The sequence below is a fragment of the Crassostrea angulata genome, chromosome 7 (genome assembly GCF_025612915.1).
Source record: "Crassostrea angulata isolate pt1a10 chromosome 7, ASM2561291v2, whole genome shotgun sequence".
NCBI classification, from domain to species: Eukaryota; Metazoa; Mollusca; class Bivalvia; order Ostreida; family Ostreidae; genus Magallana; species Magallana angulata.
In genome coordinates this window covers 26,294,446-26,316,280 of record NC_069117.1, presented here as the reverse complement: position 1 = coordinate 26,316,280, position 21,835 = coordinate 26,294,446, and the positions used below count along the sequence as shown (strand labels likewise).

Below are 21,835 nucleotides of genomic sequence, written 5' to 3'. Positions count from 1 at the left end.
GCAACTGTTGTAAACAAGATGGAGGTTGTTGCTCTGTGTTGGCAGGTGGCATGAGAGATAATTTGCGTTAGGCTTCCGGATTTAAGGGATCTGACAAAGTTTAAAACATAATCGGTGATAGTGTTTATTGAAACATGGTGTATGAAAGCAGAAAAAACACGTCACCGTCCAAATTATTGGCACTGGATCCGTATAAAAAGAATGCCTACTCACAGAGTAAGATTTTGTTAATTATATACATTTTTCTTTATCCAAAAATCAAAGAAAAAGTGAAGTAGGGCGAACTAGTGTGGAAGACCATAGAAAATATGTAGAACTCTATTTCATCTTTATATCATGTATCCTAAGACTGTCTCTATCATTTTCAAATTATCCAAAGTTATTCTTTATTTTCAATAGTGAAATCAGGTAAGCCATAATGCATGATCTTCCATATATAATTGATGTCAGTAGTTCACATTGCATGTTTTGACTTAAATATCGTAATTTAGCCCATTATTCTTTGAGGTGCATGGGTTAATGAAAACAATGCATGACAGTATATATGTTTACAGATATACATATAATGCACATGTATACTGCAGTTATAATATATGTAATAAAATTACCAATCATATCTGTCTGTTAACAAAAAAATTAAATTAAAGATATTCAAAGATGCAAGATTTTAATGAACTGTGAACTAGAGTGATCGAGATATATATTCTTTATAAGTTATATTAAGATAAAGCTAAACATTTAAAAATAACAACACACAAATGATCATTTAAATCATGTTTAACAGTGCATCAATAGCAATTTAACTACTGGCATTTGATTGGTTAAAAGATATTCTAACAACAATTTAACACATTGTCATGTGTTTTGATTAGTGCTTTTGTTATATGTTTGATTGTCCAGAATTATACCACAACAAGCATTGGGCAAGTAATGCATGGAAGCAAATGTTTTATATGTATTTGTATTACCTCTGTAACCATACATTATAACTGTATTAATACAGAAAACTAATACATAAGATATAAAGCCTTGACACCCACACTACATTATGTATTTTATAAAATTGTGTTTCATAAAATATTTATACATTCAATTACGGGTAATACATTTAAGAAATTATAATAAAAAAATGTAATCTAACCAAAAGTTAAACCTATGAAAATTAATAGGGCAAATTAATGATACTTCTTTTTCCAGTATATATTACTTCAACTATATATATATTTATCATTATATTTTTGCTCCCACACGAAAATAATCTTCATATTTATGTAATTATATAACCTCTGACATGGTGAAAGACATATTACTTAATCATTACAATATTCTTTATGGTGATTCAATGTAGATCTGGATTATAATATTAATTGGCATTAATATGGCAGATATATTACATATAATAGGTGATAAAAATTTGTTAAAATTTTTATGCTAACTTTCTGAAGAAAAGAATTCTTATAACATGATATTTTTCATTTTGACAATCAGACATTATAAACTTTTTAATATATTTAATGTGAGTTCCTTGAGGATGAATATAATGCACTACCAGTATTTGATGATTTAAAGCAATGAATGCAAGTATTTAGCTCCGTATATAAGGGATTAATACGTAGTCAATACCAGGTCATTGCATGCAGTACAACACCTAGGTATTGTTGTCTTCATAGGAAGTGCATGTTAGCAGGCACTGTATGAAAAGTAATCCTAATCCAGTCAAAAGACCCATAGCTATTCATTAGGTTTAAGGTGCTGAGCTTTAAAGTATTCAAGACCGGGTATTTCTGGCAGCATTAAGGACTGGATAGTGTCTGTGTTTATCTTGTCGCTGGAGATATCGATCCGCATTACAGCATGACAAATCACACCTGAGACCTGCAGATTTTATATCTTAAAAAGATAACTGCATAAACATATTGAATGAGATCCACTTGCCCTAAGGAAGGACATAAATTTGGATTATTTGTATCTCTTGGTCAACTAAATATTAGAATATTCTTTAATGGTTTTCGCAGGTGCTTTCAATTTTTTTTTTCAACTGGTACTTTGAAAAAATTGATGTTTGATATTTTTGTAGTGGTTTAATTTATTGAATCAGATCAGCAGATGCATTTTTTTTACAGATGAAAATTATATACTGTTAAAAAAAGTATCATTTATTAGCCAAACTAATTCTTATAGATTGGAGTACCGTATGTAGATTACATAATTAAATTATTCAACTTTGTTATTATTGAAAGTTACATGTATCTATTTTTTTTACTTGAGATTTTCTGTAACAATTATTAGTTTAAGAAAATTGATTAAGTAAGAATAAATATTGACAACTACAGTCAGCTTTGATTGATGATAATCTTGTCCATAAACTCAGAATGGCTGATTAGATATGCCCCCTTCGAAGAAAAACATTTTCTGGATGAATTAGAAATTCATTACTCTCTCCACATAGAAACCAAACACTGTGCCAACAGTTTGATAAACTTTCTTTGTCAACCTGCATTAACTGTATCATACTTTAACCATTAATCACAAGAGTGTAGGGTTAGCAGCATATTTAATAACATTGAGTTCTCTGTGTCTTTAGAATAAAACTGTGCAATGTGTCCATTATTTTTTATTCATACCGCGGCTAGCAAAGAAGACATATAGACACATAGTTAGATACCTGTATGTGTGCATTTTATAAAAGAGTGAAGTCCAAAGTATAACAATGGAGGGAATCGAATGACTGTTGAGACACTCATTGTTTGCTGAATGATACATCGTGTTTCCCATGTGCAATTCCTTAGAATCTAAGAACACGTGCATTTAAACAAACCAATATACCACTGTCAGTTGTACACCAATTATCATGTCTGAAACAACTTTTGAAATGTTTGATTTTCCGATAAGCACATATAGGTAGAAAGAGTATTTGCTTGATAAATATTGACAGCCAAAGGAAGTGAAAAGCCCCTTCATTATGCCAAAGCATTGAAAAATTTAAAGGGTAGACTAGATGTTTATTCTTTGGACAAATCATTTAAATTAAAACCGATATGTTTTTCTTTTTCCTTGCACAATCCCGCTTTCTTTTCATTTCCATCAAATTCCCATGAATAAATTTATTTTACAATGTAAAATTTTAATTCTTGAACACGATGACTAATGTAAAATGTAGTGTGTAATGGTAAAGTATATACATATATATATATATAAGATATCATATATGTATATAAGATTTCTTGTTATGCAGATGTGACCTTTGACATTCGTCACCTTGACAAATCTCCTGCCATTAGGAATGCTGTGGTCAAGGCTTCGGATGAATCGTACGACCCAGAGGTCAGCGCCAAGAAAACCCCAGCCAAAGACTGGGAGCTGGACGTCAAATCCCTCATCTCCTCCAAAAAATGGCTGCAAAATTACGGCCTCAAGAAAAACCGCTTGACATTTTTCCAGATCTTACCAGTCATTGGATTTAAACATAGTGATGGTACATGTATTTGTTTACTTAATAATTCATTAACTTGCTTTGTTGGCATCATTTATTTATATGCACACGCCGCATAGCTATTGCGGACCAGCTGATGAACTGGATAGTAAAATGTAAAAACCTAGCTATAATCTTGAAGTGACCAAACATGCATGAAACAGATTGCAAAATGTTAGATATTGATTCAGACACCAATTTCATACACTTTTTATTACAAGAGGGTATAATGAAAAGTGTTTTGATGGATTGGTTTTATGGAAATTCAGGCAGACAATGGTCTATTAAAATGTGGTGTACTAGACTAACTATTATATTTTCATCAATTAATCAATATTTTTTGTATATAGTGTTTACCTCAACATTACTGTGTAATTTTAAACAACGTAGTTTACTGATCATTTTTATGTGGTATGTTAGAAGAACAAAACAACTTGTCTAATGATTCTCTAGTAATTTAATGAAATATCATCATGACATAACATTATATAGAGAAAAGTCAAATAATATGCCAAAATGTACAAATTTTTATTCTACAAAGCAATATATAGTTTATACGAAAGCCCATTGAGCTCATTTTCGTAGGTAAAAAAAATATTTTTTTCGCGAATAAACGCGAATAAATGCGAAACTTTCGCGATATAACGCGTTAGTTTCGCGAATAAACGCGTAAGTTAAATAAATATATATATAAATATTGTCATTTCATACAGAACCCATATGAAGAAAAACGATGGAAAACAAACACATTTTCAGTTTTATTATATAATAAATACTTTTTATTCATCATTATTATAATATCCGTGTTACATTGATTTATGAAGACAAAATTATCTTTTTGGCATATAGATATTAATAAAATTGATAAAACTTTATCATAACATTTTTATATGTTATATGTCCAAAGTAGATAATAAGTTTGAGCATCATATTACGATTTTCAGTTGTTCGCCGACCCTGTGTTCGAACAGGCATTCATTGATGATCTTTTTCTTATAAAATTGATACAAATTAAACCGTCACAAACCTTTTAAATCTTAGTATTAATTTTTAAATGACATATGTGATAAAATTGGAGGACGAATTTACGTCATCTAGATTTGAACAAAAGCTTGAAAATTTCAATTCACAGCTTGACTTATCTCTCTGATATAAAACTAGACGTTAAGTTATCTTGCAGCGATATAATATATATCATAACGTTTTAAACAATGATATCCTTTAAATTCTAAAATGATACCTAATTAAACATTTAATTCGAATTAAAATGGTTATAATTAAAATATGTTGCTGCCCCATTTTCAATAATACAGCACCCATTACAAAGCACGATGCAGTATGTTCTTTGAAAATCAGTACTAAGATTTTAAAGATTTCCTACGTTTGAATTTATGTTAATTTGTATAAGGTTAAATCTAATTCATTTACATCTTTATATAATATTATTTTGTTTTATTTAAATTAATATATTTGTTTTCAGTAATTATTCTTCATAGGGTTTCTTCTATGAAATATCAATATTTATATTTAAGTTTCGCGTTTAATCGCGAAAGTTTTGCGTTTATTCCCGAAAGTTTCGCGTTATATCGCGAAAGTTTCGCGTTTACTCGCGAAAGTTACGCGTTTATTCGCCAAAGTAACGCGTTATATCGCGAAAGTTACACGTTATATGGCGAAAGTTTCACGTTTATTCGCGAAAGTTACGCGTTATATAGCGAAAGTTTCGCGTTCATTTGCGAAACTTACGCGTTTAATCGGGAAAGTTTCGCGTTTATTCGCGAAAAAAATATTTTTTTTTCCTACGAAAATGAGCTCTATGGGCTTTCGTAAGTTTATTTGTTATTTGTAATTTCAAAAGAAAAAAGAAAAATAGGAAATAGCCATAACATCTCTATTTAATGTGTTAGATATATTTTAAGCCTTTGCACAATATTGTGTGTTATATTTCAGACTTTGATAAAACTCTAAAGAGACCAGTATCTTCTCGCTATGGGACTGGATTGTTCAGCACGTTGTTTCATCCTGGGGAAGGAAAAACATTTAATGTAAATATATCTTATAGAAAAATATAGATTTCAAGTTTTAAAGCAGAGCTATGAAATTTCAATGACATTTACGCAGACAATTATTAAGCTAGATCATATGTGAAACTTAGGTTTAGGGGACATGAAATTGACCTACAATACTTGTTGTGAACACATTTTTATGTAAAAAACAATGATTACATGCATATACATCGATATTTAAACATTAAAGCATGCTAGAGAAACCTATAGGGATTTACACACCATATGCATGTAGTCATGTTAATTTGCTTTCAATTACATGTAGATCATTTTTTTCATTATGTTAATTTTAAAAGGAACCTAATATAATAGAATTCAGAGCCAATGCTGAGTGGCTATAATTTCAGCTAGATATACAAATTTACCTTTAGATAACCTGTGGACGAGAAATGCTGAAGCAGATCGAGGGAAGACTGACCCAGGCTATCCACCTGTTCAATAGGAGACTGGAATGGCTGACCACCGAGAGCAGACGTCTGTTTGGAGTCATTGAGGAGAAGGCCATCACTATCGTTCTAGACATCCGCAACATGTCTCCACAGCAGTTTGACCAATACAGAATAGCTTTAGAAACTGTCATCTATGAGCAACTGACGCAAATTTCAAAATTCAATTTGATAAGGTAAGAACGTGGTTTTGATTAAATGAGGACAAGACTTAGTGGTATTTTTGTTGATATACATATATATACAGTACATTTTTGGAAAAGTAAAGATGTATGCATTCGAGTAAAATGCTTCAAGCTCCCAATTACTTTATGTGTATATACATGTAAACATGTACATGTATTTTTTGATTGGATCCTGCAGGTCAGCTGATGATATGCAAATGTATCACCCCGAGTGTGTTCCGGTGACCCATGACACGATACAGGGAGCAGTTGATTGGCTGTGGGAGTTGGACAGGTTAGCCTCAGTGTCCAAGACAGCCACAGCTGAAGCAGTGCTCAAAGCCATGACAGACCAACATGTAAGCTGGACGATTAGCCATTTATTGGAAAAAAACTTTGGAGTAACGTACATACTAATTAGTGTCATCCAAAAAACAAATAATCATAAATTGGCTGGATACATGCTATAGCTTGTACTTAATTATTATTCTTTGGTTTTGTAGAATGAAGCAGTCTATTTGTTCACTGAGGGTAATTCTATCGACTCCTGTAAAGAGTTGTTAAAAGAAAAGGTAATTTAATTGAAAAAACTGGTCATTAGTCAATACACTATTAAAGTTTGTCATATTAGAACTTAAAAATTTATATTTTTGATTGCAAAACTTTCATATCTGTATGTTTTAATGTATGCAGATTAAATTGAATTAAATCTTACCTGGTAATCTCATGACATTACCATAGCTGATATATAATTTATGATATACATACTGTAAATCAACTTTTATTTGTGACAACTTTATTTCATGATTTATTAGATTTACTAAAGATAAATTGGTTTGCGACGACTAATTTTTGTGACCAAGCCTTATTCACAACCATGTGGTTTTAACAATCAAATGACAAGAATTGATTTGCAGCGAGAAATATTCATGACAACAAAACTCTAGCGAACCTTGCAGAAATTTCTCGCACACGAATAAAAGTTGGTGTACAGTTTCTTGTAATAAAGTTTTATGCGAGGCATCAATAAAATCAGTTTTATCTGTAATTTTTTAGGTTCAGGCCTGTTCAAGGAAGATTCCTCTTCACTTAGTGTCCTACAACTGTGATTCCTCAGATATTGTCAGGTTTTTAAGAGAATTCGCAAGAGGAATTGGTTCAAAGTAAGAACCTTACATTTCAAAATCATTCTTTTAATTCAAAAAATGAAATGCTTAAGCAATTTATTAAAACTGAATTCTTTCGTTCCAATTCAGTTCTGATGGATTTTGATTAACTTACAAAACTTTTATTCTCAAGATGAAGGGGCTCAGTGTTTTCTAAATGCCATGATAGTTAAAGTTTTTCCATGTATTTCCAGATTCCATGCCTATGCAGTTGTCATGGAAATGGACGCCTATGAGGGACAACCTTTGGATCCAAAAACAAACAAAGCCAACATCGTGCTTAAGAAGAAGACCTTTGGGGGTGTTCCCCCAGGGGCAGGGATGAGGGAGGATGTAATGCTGATCTTCGAAGAGCTGGAGGAGGCCAGAAATGTCCGCTCCCAGATCCAGGCCCTCACAGAGCAAGTTCCCGAACCCAAAATTCAAATCGGTAAGATCTCATTGAACATAGGAGTTTTTCATGGATTTTCATATTAAAAAGTGCAGCCGAGTTTCAGTTTTACTTTGATTTATGTGTGATGATGGTTAATGGAATAAATATTGTAGGATATGTGTCATGTTTATCAGTAATTTCAAATTGATTTTTTTCCTGAGTGCTCTTTGGGATTAGGTAGATACCCCAGTCAACTAGCTATCTTGTTCAAGTAAATGTATGGCAAATCAACTAAATATTCTGAAGGTTACTACGCAAATTGCAATTCAATTAAATATCTACATGCATTCACAGCATATCCATTCAGGGAATTAGTTATGGATGATCAAGATTAGGTTAGTTAAATGAAGAAGATGACATACTATCTTTCTTTGAGACATGAGTTTTATTTTGATTGTTAGATTTGTTTGAAAATTTTACAGGACCTTGGAACTCGAGATTATATATCCCTCGAGAAAAAAGTGACAGAGGTTGTTACAAATTTAGCATATATACACAAGGCAAACTCCACACGATTTAATGTCATCTATGTTGTTTGCATGTGTAAAAATCTTTTTTTAGATTTATTGCATGATTTATTTCTATAGATAAAAATGTTAATAGATAATCCTTAGCAATTTTCATTACTACATGCACTTGTTATCTAGCTCAGAAAAAAAAAATCTTTTTTTATACAACACTCTTTTTCAGATTACATGGTTGTATTATGAATATGTATGATTACACGAAGCTCATTTGATTACAATCACTTAGTTTAAATCTTGTGTCATACTCAAAAAATATCTAATGGATAATTATGTAAACTTTAGATTTGAATTTGAATATTTATAACACTAGCTTGTCCACTCAATTTACAACCAACTTCCATGTATCTGCACAAACAAGATGAATTTGTAAGTGTTGAATAATTCAAGATAACAGAAAACAATTTGTCTCTGCACACGGAATCAGGATTCAAAAATAAATTAAATTCCTGTAAATGTGATCAATAATTCATTGTGAGTATGCTTTGCCAATAAAGTTCTCAGATTAGGTGATAAAGTCTCTGATTTTTTCCATTGTAGAATCGAAAATCACTAAATGGGATAAAGAAGTCCTAGAAGAGCAGTATATGGGAACAAAGGAATGGCTGGGGAAATATGGGCTGAATGCACGCAAACTGGAGCTGTTTGATGTCTTAGGATCCGTGGCTTTTAAACACCAGGATGGTGCAGTGGACATAAACATGAAGCCACCAGAAAATACTCAAACAGACGCTGTAAGTCAGCAGTATAGGACCAACAGAATGACAGAATGAATAACTGCATTTTACATAAATTGAAGTTAATGTTATTTATGAGAGAGAGAGAGAGAGAGAGAGAGAGAGAAAGAGAAAGAGAGAGAGAGAGAGAGGTGTTTATGGATAATGTAATACATGTACATCTTCCCTAGCCAAAGGTCCAATTAATAATTCTAATCTTAGACGAGAATAATGAATCAAATCCATGGCTAGTGAAGATGAATGTAAGAAAATAAATGTAATTTTAGGTTTTCATATTTCTTTATAATGAGGTCAATACAATAGACAGTAATTCATTCTGTTTCTTTGATTAATGTTTTATTCTGATGTTCGGTCATTTGAACTGCTGTAGACATCAAGTATATAATTCATTTGTCCCTTTGCAGGTAAAGCACACCAAGTTAGTGAATGCTAGATACTGTGATCGATTCCCTATTGTTAAATGGAGAGATGGTAGAGTGGTTCATGTTCAAGTCACCCCAGAACTACATAGAGACTACGAACGCAAAATGACAGTGGCTGTCAACTCTTTCCATCAAAGGTACAGTATTTGTCGTATATACTTTTTCCTGCATGGATTTTCAAACAAAATGTACGGTAACCTGTAATTGTATTTTATTCATTTTAGTTCAATATGTAGCCTGGTATATGATTTATTATTTTCAGCATTTTAGGTTTTGGATTAATATAATTGGTGAATAAAACGATAAAGCATAATATTTTCAAGAAGTTTAATCCATATTAATGTAAACCCTCTAACTGTACACACATGTTTTAGCCTGATATTTCAAATATGATTTTAAATAAAATATCATATTAACCAGATACAAAAATACAGTAGTAATTTAAACTCCATACTTTCATATTCACTGTGTAAATGACCATTTTCTCTGCTGTAGGATTGACTGGCTGAACAAAGGGAGCAGGGCCCTGTTTGGTACAGTAATTGAGGATCAGATCTATATCCTGATAGACACCTCGGCCTCCATGCTACCCAGTATTCAATACCTCAAGGATAAATTGTTTCTGCTCATGCAGGTTAGAAATAATTACAAAGTGTTTTGCTTATCAGTTATAAGAAGTTAAGTTTGTCATCCACAGAGCATTCTAGTGATTTAAAATATCCTTCATGTACATTTCAATTATTAATATAACCTCACAAAGTTCAGTTAACATTTTTTTCACATGATAGTATTGTTAAAAAATTTGATTTACTATAACGTATTTCAACTTGGATATTTTATAAGTAGAAAAATGTATGCTTTTTTGTTGATATACATTATTAATACCTATACATGTTCATCTTTTAAAATCAACAGGAGCAAATCAGACACAAGAAGAAATTCAACTTGATCTCCTTCAACTCCAAAGCCACCGCTTGGCAGAACCGGTTGACGGACATATCTGAGCTGAGTCTGAAGGGGGCTTGGAAGTGGATCCAGGGTCTGTCGTGCTGGGGCTCCACTAATACCTACGCCGCCCTGCAGCACGCTCTGTCTGACCCAGGGACCCAGGCTATCTATCTACTGACTGACGGAAGGCCAGACCAGGTGAGCAGGACATAGAGTGATGTTTGATATTACATGTAATTTATTTGGTATATTCATATTTTGTGATGATAAAAAAAAAGCTTATGGTGGCATGGTGTGTACACTTTGAGATATCAATTTGGATGAAAGTACAGGATATTTTTAAAAAAACACAATCGTTATTCTAAAATTTTAGATTGTACAATATCTGACCAAAAAAAAATTCAATATTTCTAACATAACAAATGCTATAACTTCCTTGTTTCATTGATAAATTATAAATCTCCAAATCTTCTTACAGCCACCCAAATCCATCATTGCTCAAGTACAGATGCACCACACGGTACCCGTTCATGCCATTTCCTTCAACTGCAATGACAAGGAGGCTAATGAGTTCCTGTTTGACCTTGCAAAGGCTACAGGTGGAAGATATCATTATTTCTCTGAAAAAGGCAAAGATTTTGACCAACCTGAGTCTTGGGAGGTAACTTATTGATTTCTTTTTCAGTACACATATTGAGTTATCCCCCTTAAAATGCTTTTTTCTTCTTAGTTGGCTACTTTACTACTGCGTTTCCAAGGCAAATCTGGAATAAGCAGGAAATGGTTTTGAATTATCTAAATGGCATTTTTTTCCTTCTAGAGTGAAGATATCCGTCTGATTAAAGATGAGATCCAGCGAGGATTGGAGTCTTTAGACAAGGTAGAAGAGCTGAGAGATGAATGCTCCAATCTCTCCTACAAAAAAGAATTGGCAGAAATGAAGAGATGCAGCAGGTACATGTACTTACAAGTGTTTTATTTTATAAAACATTCTAACCAAAGAAAAAATGCACAGACAGTAATAGTATTTATCAAATTGTGCTTTTCTCTTTGTAAAACCCAAGGCATTAAACACTGAGTAGAAAATTAATTCAGCATTTATACATTGACAGGGATCATGTAATATCCAACACAGACCGGACATCAGCAGTTCCTCCCTTGGACACTAAAGATCTGTACCGCTCCACTCCATCCCCTCCCCCCAGGCCAAAGAGTGCCCCTCCAGTCCAGTCCCCCCGATTCACACCCACTCCCCCTAAATCAGCTAGACCCTCTGTATCGTCAGATTTCCGCCCTACACCATCATCAGGGCGACCTCAATCAGCAAGGCCCCGATCATCTCGCCCCCGCAGCTCGAAGTCACTGTCGGCATCCTCCAAGGCAGGCCTTAGTGCAAGTAAGTGTTTGTTAATTTTATGTTATGGATCTTTTAATGGAGTAGTGGAGTAAAATAAAAAACCACCAGTTCACAAAATGTCACATCTTTTAAGCATGATTTGTTTGTATCTCGGAGAAAAAAATTATGCATTCACAAAAATTTGTAAGTAAACCAAAACTTTTGAGGTACACCTCTTTGAGCTTTTAAATCTGCCCTCAATGAGGCGACCATAGTTCAATGCCCAAAAATCAAATTACCATGATAAATTAATTTATTTAAGTTAAATATTTGATTTGAAAATTAAATGGATTTCTTTTTTTTATTGTCTCAGTTTCATGCAGATTTTAAGAAACACAGTTATGACTTTTTTTAAGAGTGATCAACAATTAAAAGATCATCTTTTCAAAATGTTTTATTACATGTAAATAGAAGTTTAAGGAGCAAATTAAATACATGAGCTATCGGTTTTGTGCAGATGAAAAACAGCTTTCCATAGCACATCTGAGATCAGGTACCAGCTGTTCAGTGCTTCAACACTAACTCAAATTCTGCTGAAAGTTCTAAAAATGAGAGTTTCTTAATCAACATTCTCATTGTAATAAATCTTCTTAAGATATTTAAAAATTTAATTGATTAAAGAATGTATTTATGAATTGATACTTTAAAATTATTAAAGGCATGATGGTTAAACTTATCTGAGTCAATATTTTAAATAAACTGATTGTTTTTAAATTCACAGTTTATAAGAGAAAAATGAACCGTCACATTGGTATGTTGTACACACCTTGTAATCAATTTGTATGATATACATGTACATATAGATATGTATATATTTATATAGTATACAAAGCCCAGCTTTATTTCTGTTGCAGTTTAATTAATGTGTTTTACATTTACTTACCCCGTACCTCCCAGATTAATTACTAGTACCGGTAATTTGACTTGCAGGTGTTTTTATCAAATGAAATGTATGGAATTGAACAATATTGGAGTTGGTGCACCTGGTTTAATTGCTTGTCAATGAAAAGACTAACAAGATTGAAGAGTGTTTGGAGTTTACTGGTAATTAAAGATGCTCCTTTAAGTCAGAGCAAAGTGCCTTCATTGGTTGCAGTGCTGTGGTATTTATATATGACCAAAAAGATTATGATTTACAGATATTTTACAAATGCTCCTTGATTAGCATGTTTCCCTTTTGTACTCAATGTTTGTACGTGTATGTGTATGCATGCTTTTTTCATAATGGTATAGTCAAAGGGGGATAACAGCATAACCTGACAATGTATACCAGCTTTGTAAAAACAATTTGTCTATGAATATAAATTATATTTGTTCTATAGATTAAGTCAATTTTCTTTAGTTAAAATTTACATGTATTTTTATTTGCATGAAATAGCTCTCCTCAACAAAGACTGCATGTCTTTACATATATGTATTTCACTTTGTACGGGAATATATAATATGTTTGCTGAATCCAGATAATTATAGCTATAATCCTGTATAATTATCATCATAGTTTCTAAAGTTACCATCGCTTCTAAATTCTAATGAAATACCAGACTAAATATTGAATGTTGCAGGTACATTCTGAAGAATGTGACAATTAAAAAGCTTTTTTACCAGTATGCATGACTTTTATAAACAGTAATGACCACAAAAAATAAAGGAGCAGTATTCAGTTCAATTATTATGTATAGCTTTATTTAAACAATAAAATGCTTTCTTTGGGGATTCATTCGGGATATGAAGGTAGCGACATTGCACAAAAAATATATGACCCGCGTTAGCAGGTTATGTATTTTTTTTCTGCAATGATTGCTACCTTCATAACCCGCATGAATCATCAAAGAAAGCATTTTATTATTTATATTAACATCTTTCTTTTAACTAATTAATAAATTGATTATGAAAAGTTAGTAAAATTTACTAAATTACTGTTAATGTACATAAGTACGTTAGCTAAAAGAAACATCCAAATCGTCTCCTGTGAGACTTTGAGTCTGACATCATCATGATTATTTTGTGCAGTCCGTGATTTTTCTTAGGTTGCTGGTGGCGTCGACCCATCGATAAACAGGGCGTGTCCATCTTATTCCTCTCCGTATCTTGTCAGTTTCAGCCATTGTAGATTTCGACCAATCGATAAAAGGGGCGTGTAGATTTCAATTTAGCTGTTTCTATAGAGCTATGAATTAACTATTTGTTTCCGTAAGAAATAGAGGAAATGATATTTAGTAGATGTAAATATAATTGTAAAAGTTTATAAGAATATAAGATTGGGCAATGAAAATTATTGCATGCCAGGATTTTTGTTATTAATGCAATTGCAAGCTCTTGTTATTATGTGTCAGTCCATGATATGCGTTAAGAGCACAATTAATGCTTTTATTTTTCTATTTTTTATTTCACCGTTTTTTGTTGTTTCATGTTTAGGTCACACCAAAACAAGCATGCTACGCACATTGAACAGCAGTGGGCGTTTCTCACCCAATGAATGGCTACTGCCAGAAACCAGATCTTTGTTTGAGAAACAAGCCGAAAGACAAAAGGAATTAGCATTAGGTATGTCTTCAAAGTAATATCATGTGGAACTTTCCTTGAATCTGACATTCGTTTCTTTAGTTTTCTGCAATCTTTGAGCGACATCTCTTGAATTGTTTTCTGGTATTCTGGGAATCAACAATTCACATTTACTGAATATTTCTGAATCATTATAAAACTCTTAATAAACATTAATTCTTAATATGTTCTACGTAATCATATAGGTATCTTATTATTTTCTCTTTCAATTTTATTTGTTCCTTTCTGTAAAATATTTTTTTTTTTCTTGACATTGGAAGCATTAACTTCATTCTAACTGATGAATGCACATCTAAGTCTTTCTACATTTAAATCACTTCTTCAACACTAATTGGAATAAAAATTTATCACCTTTGAACAAAATTCTCTTATCATTTTGTTGATACTTTACAAAAGAGCTTTTTTAATTTTCTTAAATTATGAATTAAAATTTCAAAAAATTAAACCAATTAATTAATGCATTAGATTTGAAAAAAACAAAAAAAACATTTAAATTGAGTTTTGTGAATTTTAATAAAAATTTTAACTTATAAATTTGGTGCATGTATAAGTTTACTGCAAAGAGGTGAATTTCTTGTTTGCTTTATGCTTCATTATAACATCTTGCTTTCAGTTCTACAGAAATTCTGTCTATCACCTGATCTACTGAATGTAGATGAATCAGACAATGGTATCATATGTATATTCCTGGTATTAGAACCTGATTTGTAGATATAGACCCCTAATGTTTCTATATAAAGAAACATAACAATCTACTAAGTGGAATATCTCCTTATATTACAATATGTAGAGATCTTTTCAAAACTTTCAATCTCTGAACTTGCTTTCAAAACTAATTTTGAACATACCTTGATATTTCAGTAAAACTGTAAAACTGTAATGTACTTAATATTCAGATATCATTTTACAATTTACTAAAAAATTTCAAATATTGATGTATAAACCAGTATGTGCACCATTTTTACCAACTTTCCATAGCATTGACATTATTTCATGATTTTTTATTGACAAATTTTTGCAGAAATTTATATATTCTTGACTAAATTTTTTTTTTTATAGTAGAAGGACATTCAAGAGACATACATGAAGATCAATTAAACTTACCGTACTTAAAAGTACACTGTATTTGCAATGATGAAGCTCGATCTTGCAAAACTGATGAATGCCCTTGCTAATGCAAATGAAAGTTCATTTATTTATAGTATTTTTCATGGTATTAAAAAATAACTTTTGAAAGCATGTTCAAACCAATGTTGTCTTTCTATACACTGTATATTAGCTGTATAATTCACTTCTCTTGTACTGACGTTGTGGATGTTTTTGTTTTTCCTTAGTTTTACAGAGATTCAATATGTCCCCTTATGTGGTGGATCCAGATGGTATACATAGTTCAGTTTATAATTTTTGCTTTAACAAGTTTATATATTAATCAAAAAACAACATAATGAATTCACTGTATTTATACAGTTAATGTATATGGGAAATGATAAGAATAAATGTCATTTGACTACAATGCAGCATAAGATTTCAAAGCTTTGCAACTATCAACACTTGTAATTTTTTAATCGAAGGCTTTTCACAAATTTGTATCTTTCAAACAGATGCTAAATAAATCAGTATTAATGAATCAAACTTTTATTTACTGAGTATATGATATGCATTATTAGCAGGCACCACAGCTTTGCTGACAATGTGTATATTTCAGATATCAGTATGCTGAAAAAATTACAATTCAGGCGATTAGACCTTATATTTGAAAGAGATATAGGAACTTGCAATAGGAATATAAAGACTTGTCAAAATTTTTACATAGTTACTAGTACCACTTCATACATACAGGATTGAGTTGGCTATTAAATCATGTTTTTTCTTAACCAAGATTTAACTGTTGTTGAATTGCAATCTCTGATTCAAATTCAGTTTTTCATTAGAATAAACTTATCCTTTGTGAATTTCTGGTGATATAACCCATCTAATAATCCCTAACTGGTTGTTAACTGATTAATGTTTAACATAAGTGTTGTAAAACTAACTACACTTAAAGCACATGGCCATTTTGCTGTGTGTATGTATGAAATTACTATTGATTGAAAAGTTCATACTATAGATATATATGTATCCCAGCAAGTATTTTAGTAAGATTGTACATGTATATGTACATGCAATTATCATGTACTTCAAAAACTTCCTTGTCTGCCAGTCTGTGTCAATTTAATGATGTATAACTTTTTAATTAAAAGAAAATAATAAGGAATTTACTCTTAACTTTTGTTTTTTCTTTGATGAAATGATCAGCATGCATTCTGTAAGGGTCAATGTCATTAATGATTCAATCTCCCATACAATTTTAGGATTGAGCTTAAAAATATATTGGTACTAGAAAAAGTAATATCCTTCAACTAAGTTTTGTTTCAGTCGAGTCATTTTAGGTCTAAAAAATTAATTAACCATCAAGATAAACATGCCGGCTAGATCTTCATATTCTGTTTTTGTTGTCTGTTGGGGATTTGGTCTGTAACAAAATTAAATATTTTTGTCCAGTCTAGCATTACAGGTCCTACAGTATTTAGCTAGTGTATAATTTTTATTAATTAATCCAAGATGATTTTGATACTGTAATGAATTATATATCAGATTTTTATCAATTATATAGAATAAGGTTGCATAAATTTAACTCTTAAGAATCATTTCAGAGTTTGTTATGTGTTTGTATTATCATATGATATTTTGACTTATTCCTTTTCATAGTAATTTTCTTTGCAATTTCAGAAGCAGAGGAAGATGCAAATAAAAAGAAAAGGAAAAAGAAAGTGATCAGGTACAATTATTTCATGATAAAATTTTAATCTCTGCTATAAAAAATTTTGAAACCCAAAAGACTGATTAATATTCTTTTAAGATATGTTGACGGGTTGCTGTAGAATCATCATTGTTCATGGGGAACCAATGTTCATGACTTTCTTGCTTAACCCTAGCCCATGAATTTATATCCCAACAAACATATATCCAAGCATTTGTTTAATATTTATTAGAATTATCATGAACTTGCTACTAACAAAATTAAGTCCCCATGAACCAAGGAAATATTGGCTACCCACGAACATTGACCATCTTCAAATAAAAATGATGATATGGTAAATGTGTTACCAGGTAATATAAAACCACAAAATTATTGAAATTCATGATTGTAATTGATTGTAATTTAATTCCAGGACTAAGGAGATGTCATCTAAGATGTGGCTCAGTAAAAATGGACTGGTGGCCAGAAAACTGACCATCCTGGATGCTCTCTCCCCCACAATGGTCTCCCACAAAACCAAATATGTGCCCATCCTTGATAAACATGTTGTGGCTAAAGTATTTGATGAGGTAAAAAATAGTTAACAAGTATTTAGGAAGTTTCTGGTAACTTTTATTTTGGCTTTTATGTCCTTAACAATTTTTTTATTTTTTATATTTAAGATAGAGCTAGATTTTTTAGAGACTGTGTGTACTTTTACAGATATTACCAGTAGCCCATGTGTCAAGTAGAACTAAGAATCAGATTACCTTGGTCAACCCAACAGCGGTGGATTTGAAAGGCTACAAAAAGAAAGTTCAGAAGTGTATAGACCAGTACAAAGCGTAAGTAGCTCTTTGACCAAATATGCTACAATCCTGAAGATACATGTAACTGAAAAAAAAACCAAATTTGTATAAAGAAAATAACCAATACCTGATAAATCAAGGGGGAAAACTAAACTGTTTCACAACATATAATGATTATTTTGCAGGAGACTGAATAAGATTGTGTGGAATTCACTGCCAGAGTCAGCAAAGTCTGAGTAAGTGATGTATAAATACACAAAAGATTATTACTTGTGTGCAATACTGTTTATGGTTTCCTAAATGTATTTCTTTAATTCTATACGTCATTATCATCATTCTTCAGCTTTGACTCTGTTGAACCTGTGTCATTCGAAGACAACCGTGTCAAACTGATGAAAGCCCTAGATAATGCAGGCTGGCCAATCAGGGAGCAGGACATTTTACTCCTGGAAAAAGAAATCGCGAGAGGGGAGAAATACAAAGAGCAGGCTGAGGACTTGAGGCGGGCCTCTGATCCCAACAGACAGGAGAGTTTCGACGACTTGTTGAAAAATCGTAGCCGAGGGAGTAGTGTGAGTTCCTCATCCAGAAGCAGCAGACGCAGCAGTGTTAGCAGCAGAAGCAGCGCAAGCAGTGGAAGAAGTAGAAGCAGTGGAAGCATGCGTTCTCGCGCCAGTCCAATAAGTCCCAGCAGTCCGAGGAGTCGCACCCTTAGCATAAGTCCCAGTCCAGGTCGGAGTAACAAGGAAGACGATGAACTGAATGTATACGAAGACAAGGCTAGCGTAGCGTCCAGTTTGAACGCTTATTCTCACCGTGACGATGAGGTCAGTCCAAAATAACGTAGTCCTGCATCCAATAGTGACCTTGTTTATGAAGTATTATTATACATACATGTAAATGCATGGAATCTTGATATACACTTGTACTCTGTATATTATACATGTCTGTGTACAGCATGGGCTTCTGCTATGCTATATATACCTATATCTAGCAGCTGGATTGTTACATGTACAGCATTTTAGTATTACGATCATTCTACTGAAACCTGGACATATATTTTGATAAAAAGACATTGTTTCATATCGTATATGATGTTATGGTTGTTCAAACTCAAATTGCTCAAGCTTTGTGGAAAATTTTCTGTTCCAATTTTCTCAGATAAAAAATCATAATGATTATGACAAAGGTATCCTGAGTGAAATGAGTAATCAAAAGAGATAAGCTACTCAGTGGTACCACGTGTCTTAATATTGATCTTTATAAATTTTTTAAAAAGAAAAATCAAAAGACTTGAATCATTAAATTTTTTTTTTTCTAAATTCATTAAATAATTGGTCAATCATCAGATATACCATATACATAAAGAAAAAGAGAAACTGTAAATATTAGAAAAATAATTCATTAGATATTAGGAAAATACCTCTGTTTCTTGAGTTGTAATTGTCAATTAGGACTTGAATTTATGACAAATTGACATTTTGATCCTGTAGAATTGTAATTGTACCTGTACATGTATTTCTGTGTTAAGGTTGTTATTTTGTATATATCATGCAGAAAAAATGAATGAAGTTCTCATGCGGAGTACCCTATATATACATGTATGTCATGCATGCCCAGTAGACGGACTGTACTAGTCGCTTTCAATCAGTCAGTATTATGTTTATCCAAGAGCTCAATTTTGCAGAATGGGATTTTCTTCCCGCCAGACATATCCACATGTATATTTGTATGAACATGGATAATGTTATATAGCATAATGATCTGCATGTTTTAATGGTTTAACCTGTGAAATGTTTATGTATTGCAAAGTTTGTGGAAAATGCACCTGGACTGTGATAGATTTTTATGTTTATGTATATGTAGACTTTTCTAATTATTTATTTTTTTTTAGCTGTAATAATCAGTTTTTGTTCAATGTATATTTTCTATAATGGGAACAGTAGAAAGGTTTAAATAGATTTTTTGTTGATTTTCATTTTTTTTATTGTCCTTCCAGTTTTCTCTTAATTGACTTTACTTAAGTTCTTATATATGTCTCTTAAAGTTTGACCTAAAGTAAAGTTTTCTGGGAAATAATGAAAAACGTGATTATTATCCTTATTTTCAGTGTTAGCTTTTTATTGTTGTTGATATTCTACAAACTGATGTAGATGTGTCTATTTGCACAGTGCATAGAATAAAATTACAGAAAAATTATCAATTTTCCACTATGATATTGCATTGTTTTATAAGTGTTGGACTGACCATTTCACACATAGTATGATACATACCAATCCACACTTTACAGTTTAAGTCAAGCCCCTTGGTCGCCATCTTTGGGGAAAAAACCATAGATTACTCACAATATACAATGTAGCTTTAGTAATTTAGGCATTTGTAACTTCCTCGTTTGACATTAAAAAGCAGTTACTTGCATGTAATTTATCTATTGCCTCAGAATAATGCTGATATCCCTACATTAAAGGAATAAATCAAATCCATAAGAATTTCATCACATGTTGCTGAAATATTTGGTAGAATAAAAGATTGTTTCCCGTTCAACCTTTTGGTTGACTCCGCAAATAGCAACTACTCATTTTACTTCTTTCAAAATTGTGGATTTTTTTCAATTTTAATATCACGATTGAAGAAAAAAATGACAGACCAGACAGAAATTTGAACCTTGTCCTCTGAATCTCGAAGCAGATATTACAACTGAGCTGTATATAAATTTATATCTTTTTTCAATTATTTATATATGGTGAGTATAAGTTTGTACTGTTGAAATTTGATATCTCAAACACTGATATCACAAATACAATGGATATGTCGAAGTGATTTGTAAGTCCCAACCACTTATTTTCTAAGTATTTTACCCTCGATATCTCAAATACTGCGATATCATGAAGTTTTTAAACAGTCCCATTAGTTCGAAATAACGAAGTTTGACAACAACGTATTGTCAATGCATGCATGTATACAGTCAATCGGAAAAAAAACAACCGGAATCAAAGATGGTGTGTTTTAAAATTCACTGGAACAAATTAATATGCCACTATCAGAGCAAGTTAGAATATAAACCCTTTTTAAAAAACATAGTTAATTTAAGAATATTTATTTAAATACAAATGAAAATAGTGTAGATTTTAATAGAAATACATGCCCATAGAAAGTCTTAGTATGGACAGAAAATGCGGAGCCTTGATTTATTAGGTCAGTTAGTCATGTGACCAATAGCTACTGGTTACTTTTTTGTCTGTCATTGTGCATTGTTTGTTGTCCATTAATATTTTAACATTTTCAACTTCTTTGAATCCACTAGGCTTCCTTAATTAAATTACGTGTATTACAGAAGTAGAACTTAAATTATAAAATTCATGACCACTATTATATCATGTGTCAAAGATTCAGGCAGATCTGATGTTACATGTAATGACCACCAGGCCTCTTAATCTGTAAACTCTTTGGTTCCAAAATTTCACATAGAACTCTTGTAAGAAGCTAGAGTAATTCCAATTATCCGAAAACTACATGTACTTAGGTTTTAAGATGGGGACTTAAATGTTTATTTATTTTATTTGTGACCCATGTCGCATGCTATTTATTTCAAAATATGATACCCCAAACAGAAATGATAATTTTCCAAAATTAATTGATAAAATTTGGCAAGGAAATTTATTATTTGAAGAAATCAACAAATATTTATAGTTTGAACTATCATTTAATTATATGATTTTAATACGTGTTAGCGGGTTATGTAAATTTTCTCTGCAATGATCGCTACCTTCATAACCTCTTTCTTTTAACAAATTAATAAATTGATTGTCAAAGTAAGTAAACTTCACTAAATCACTGCTAATGTACATAATTAAGGAATAAGGAATCATTCTTTGAGTATTATGAGGTGATAATTTTGGTCGGGGCGTGAT

General features: G+C 31.7%; 1 protein-coding gene across 7 annotated transcripts; it reads left to right on the top strand.

Moving 5' to 3' along the window:
- The first annotated feature begins 2 nt into the window (after positions 1–2).
- On the top strand, positions 3–20,123 carry LOC128156721 (von Willebrand factor A domain-containing protein 3B-like). Of its 7 annotated transcripts, none has more exons than XM_052818974.1 (24): positions 3–216; positions 3,236–3,475; positions 5,423–5,517; positions 5,910–6,160; positions 6,348–6,507; positions 6,652–6,720; positions 7,205–7,311; positions 7,509–7,744; positions 8,812–9,005; positions 9,413–9,567; positions 9,926–10,064; positions 10,346–10,576; positions 10,857–11,039; positions 11,199–11,332; positions 11,491–11,774; positions 12,232–12,267; positions 12,496–12,525; positions 14,190–14,318; positions 15,671–15,715; positions 17,106–17,154; positions 17,549–17,705; positions 17,839–17,960; positions 18,110–18,160; positions 18,268–20,123. In XM_052818974.1, exons 1-24 carry the CDS (start codon positions 135–137, stop codon positions 18,764–18,766), a joined length of 3,678 nt encoding a protein of 1,225 aa, XP_052674934.1. In that variant the 5' UTR covers positions 3–134; the 3' UTR covers positions 18,767–20,123. The 7 variants fall into 7 exon arrangements, with proteins under 7 accessions (XP_052674934.1, XP_052674933.1, XP_052674935.1 ...); XM_052818973.1 differs by lacking the exon at positions 15,671–15,715 and adding an exon at positions 14,950–15,006; XM_052818975.1 differs by lacking the exons at positions 12,232–12,267; positions 15,671–15,715 and adding an exon at positions 14,950–15,006.
- The last annotated feature ends 1,712 nt before the right edge of the window (positions 20,124–21,835 follow it).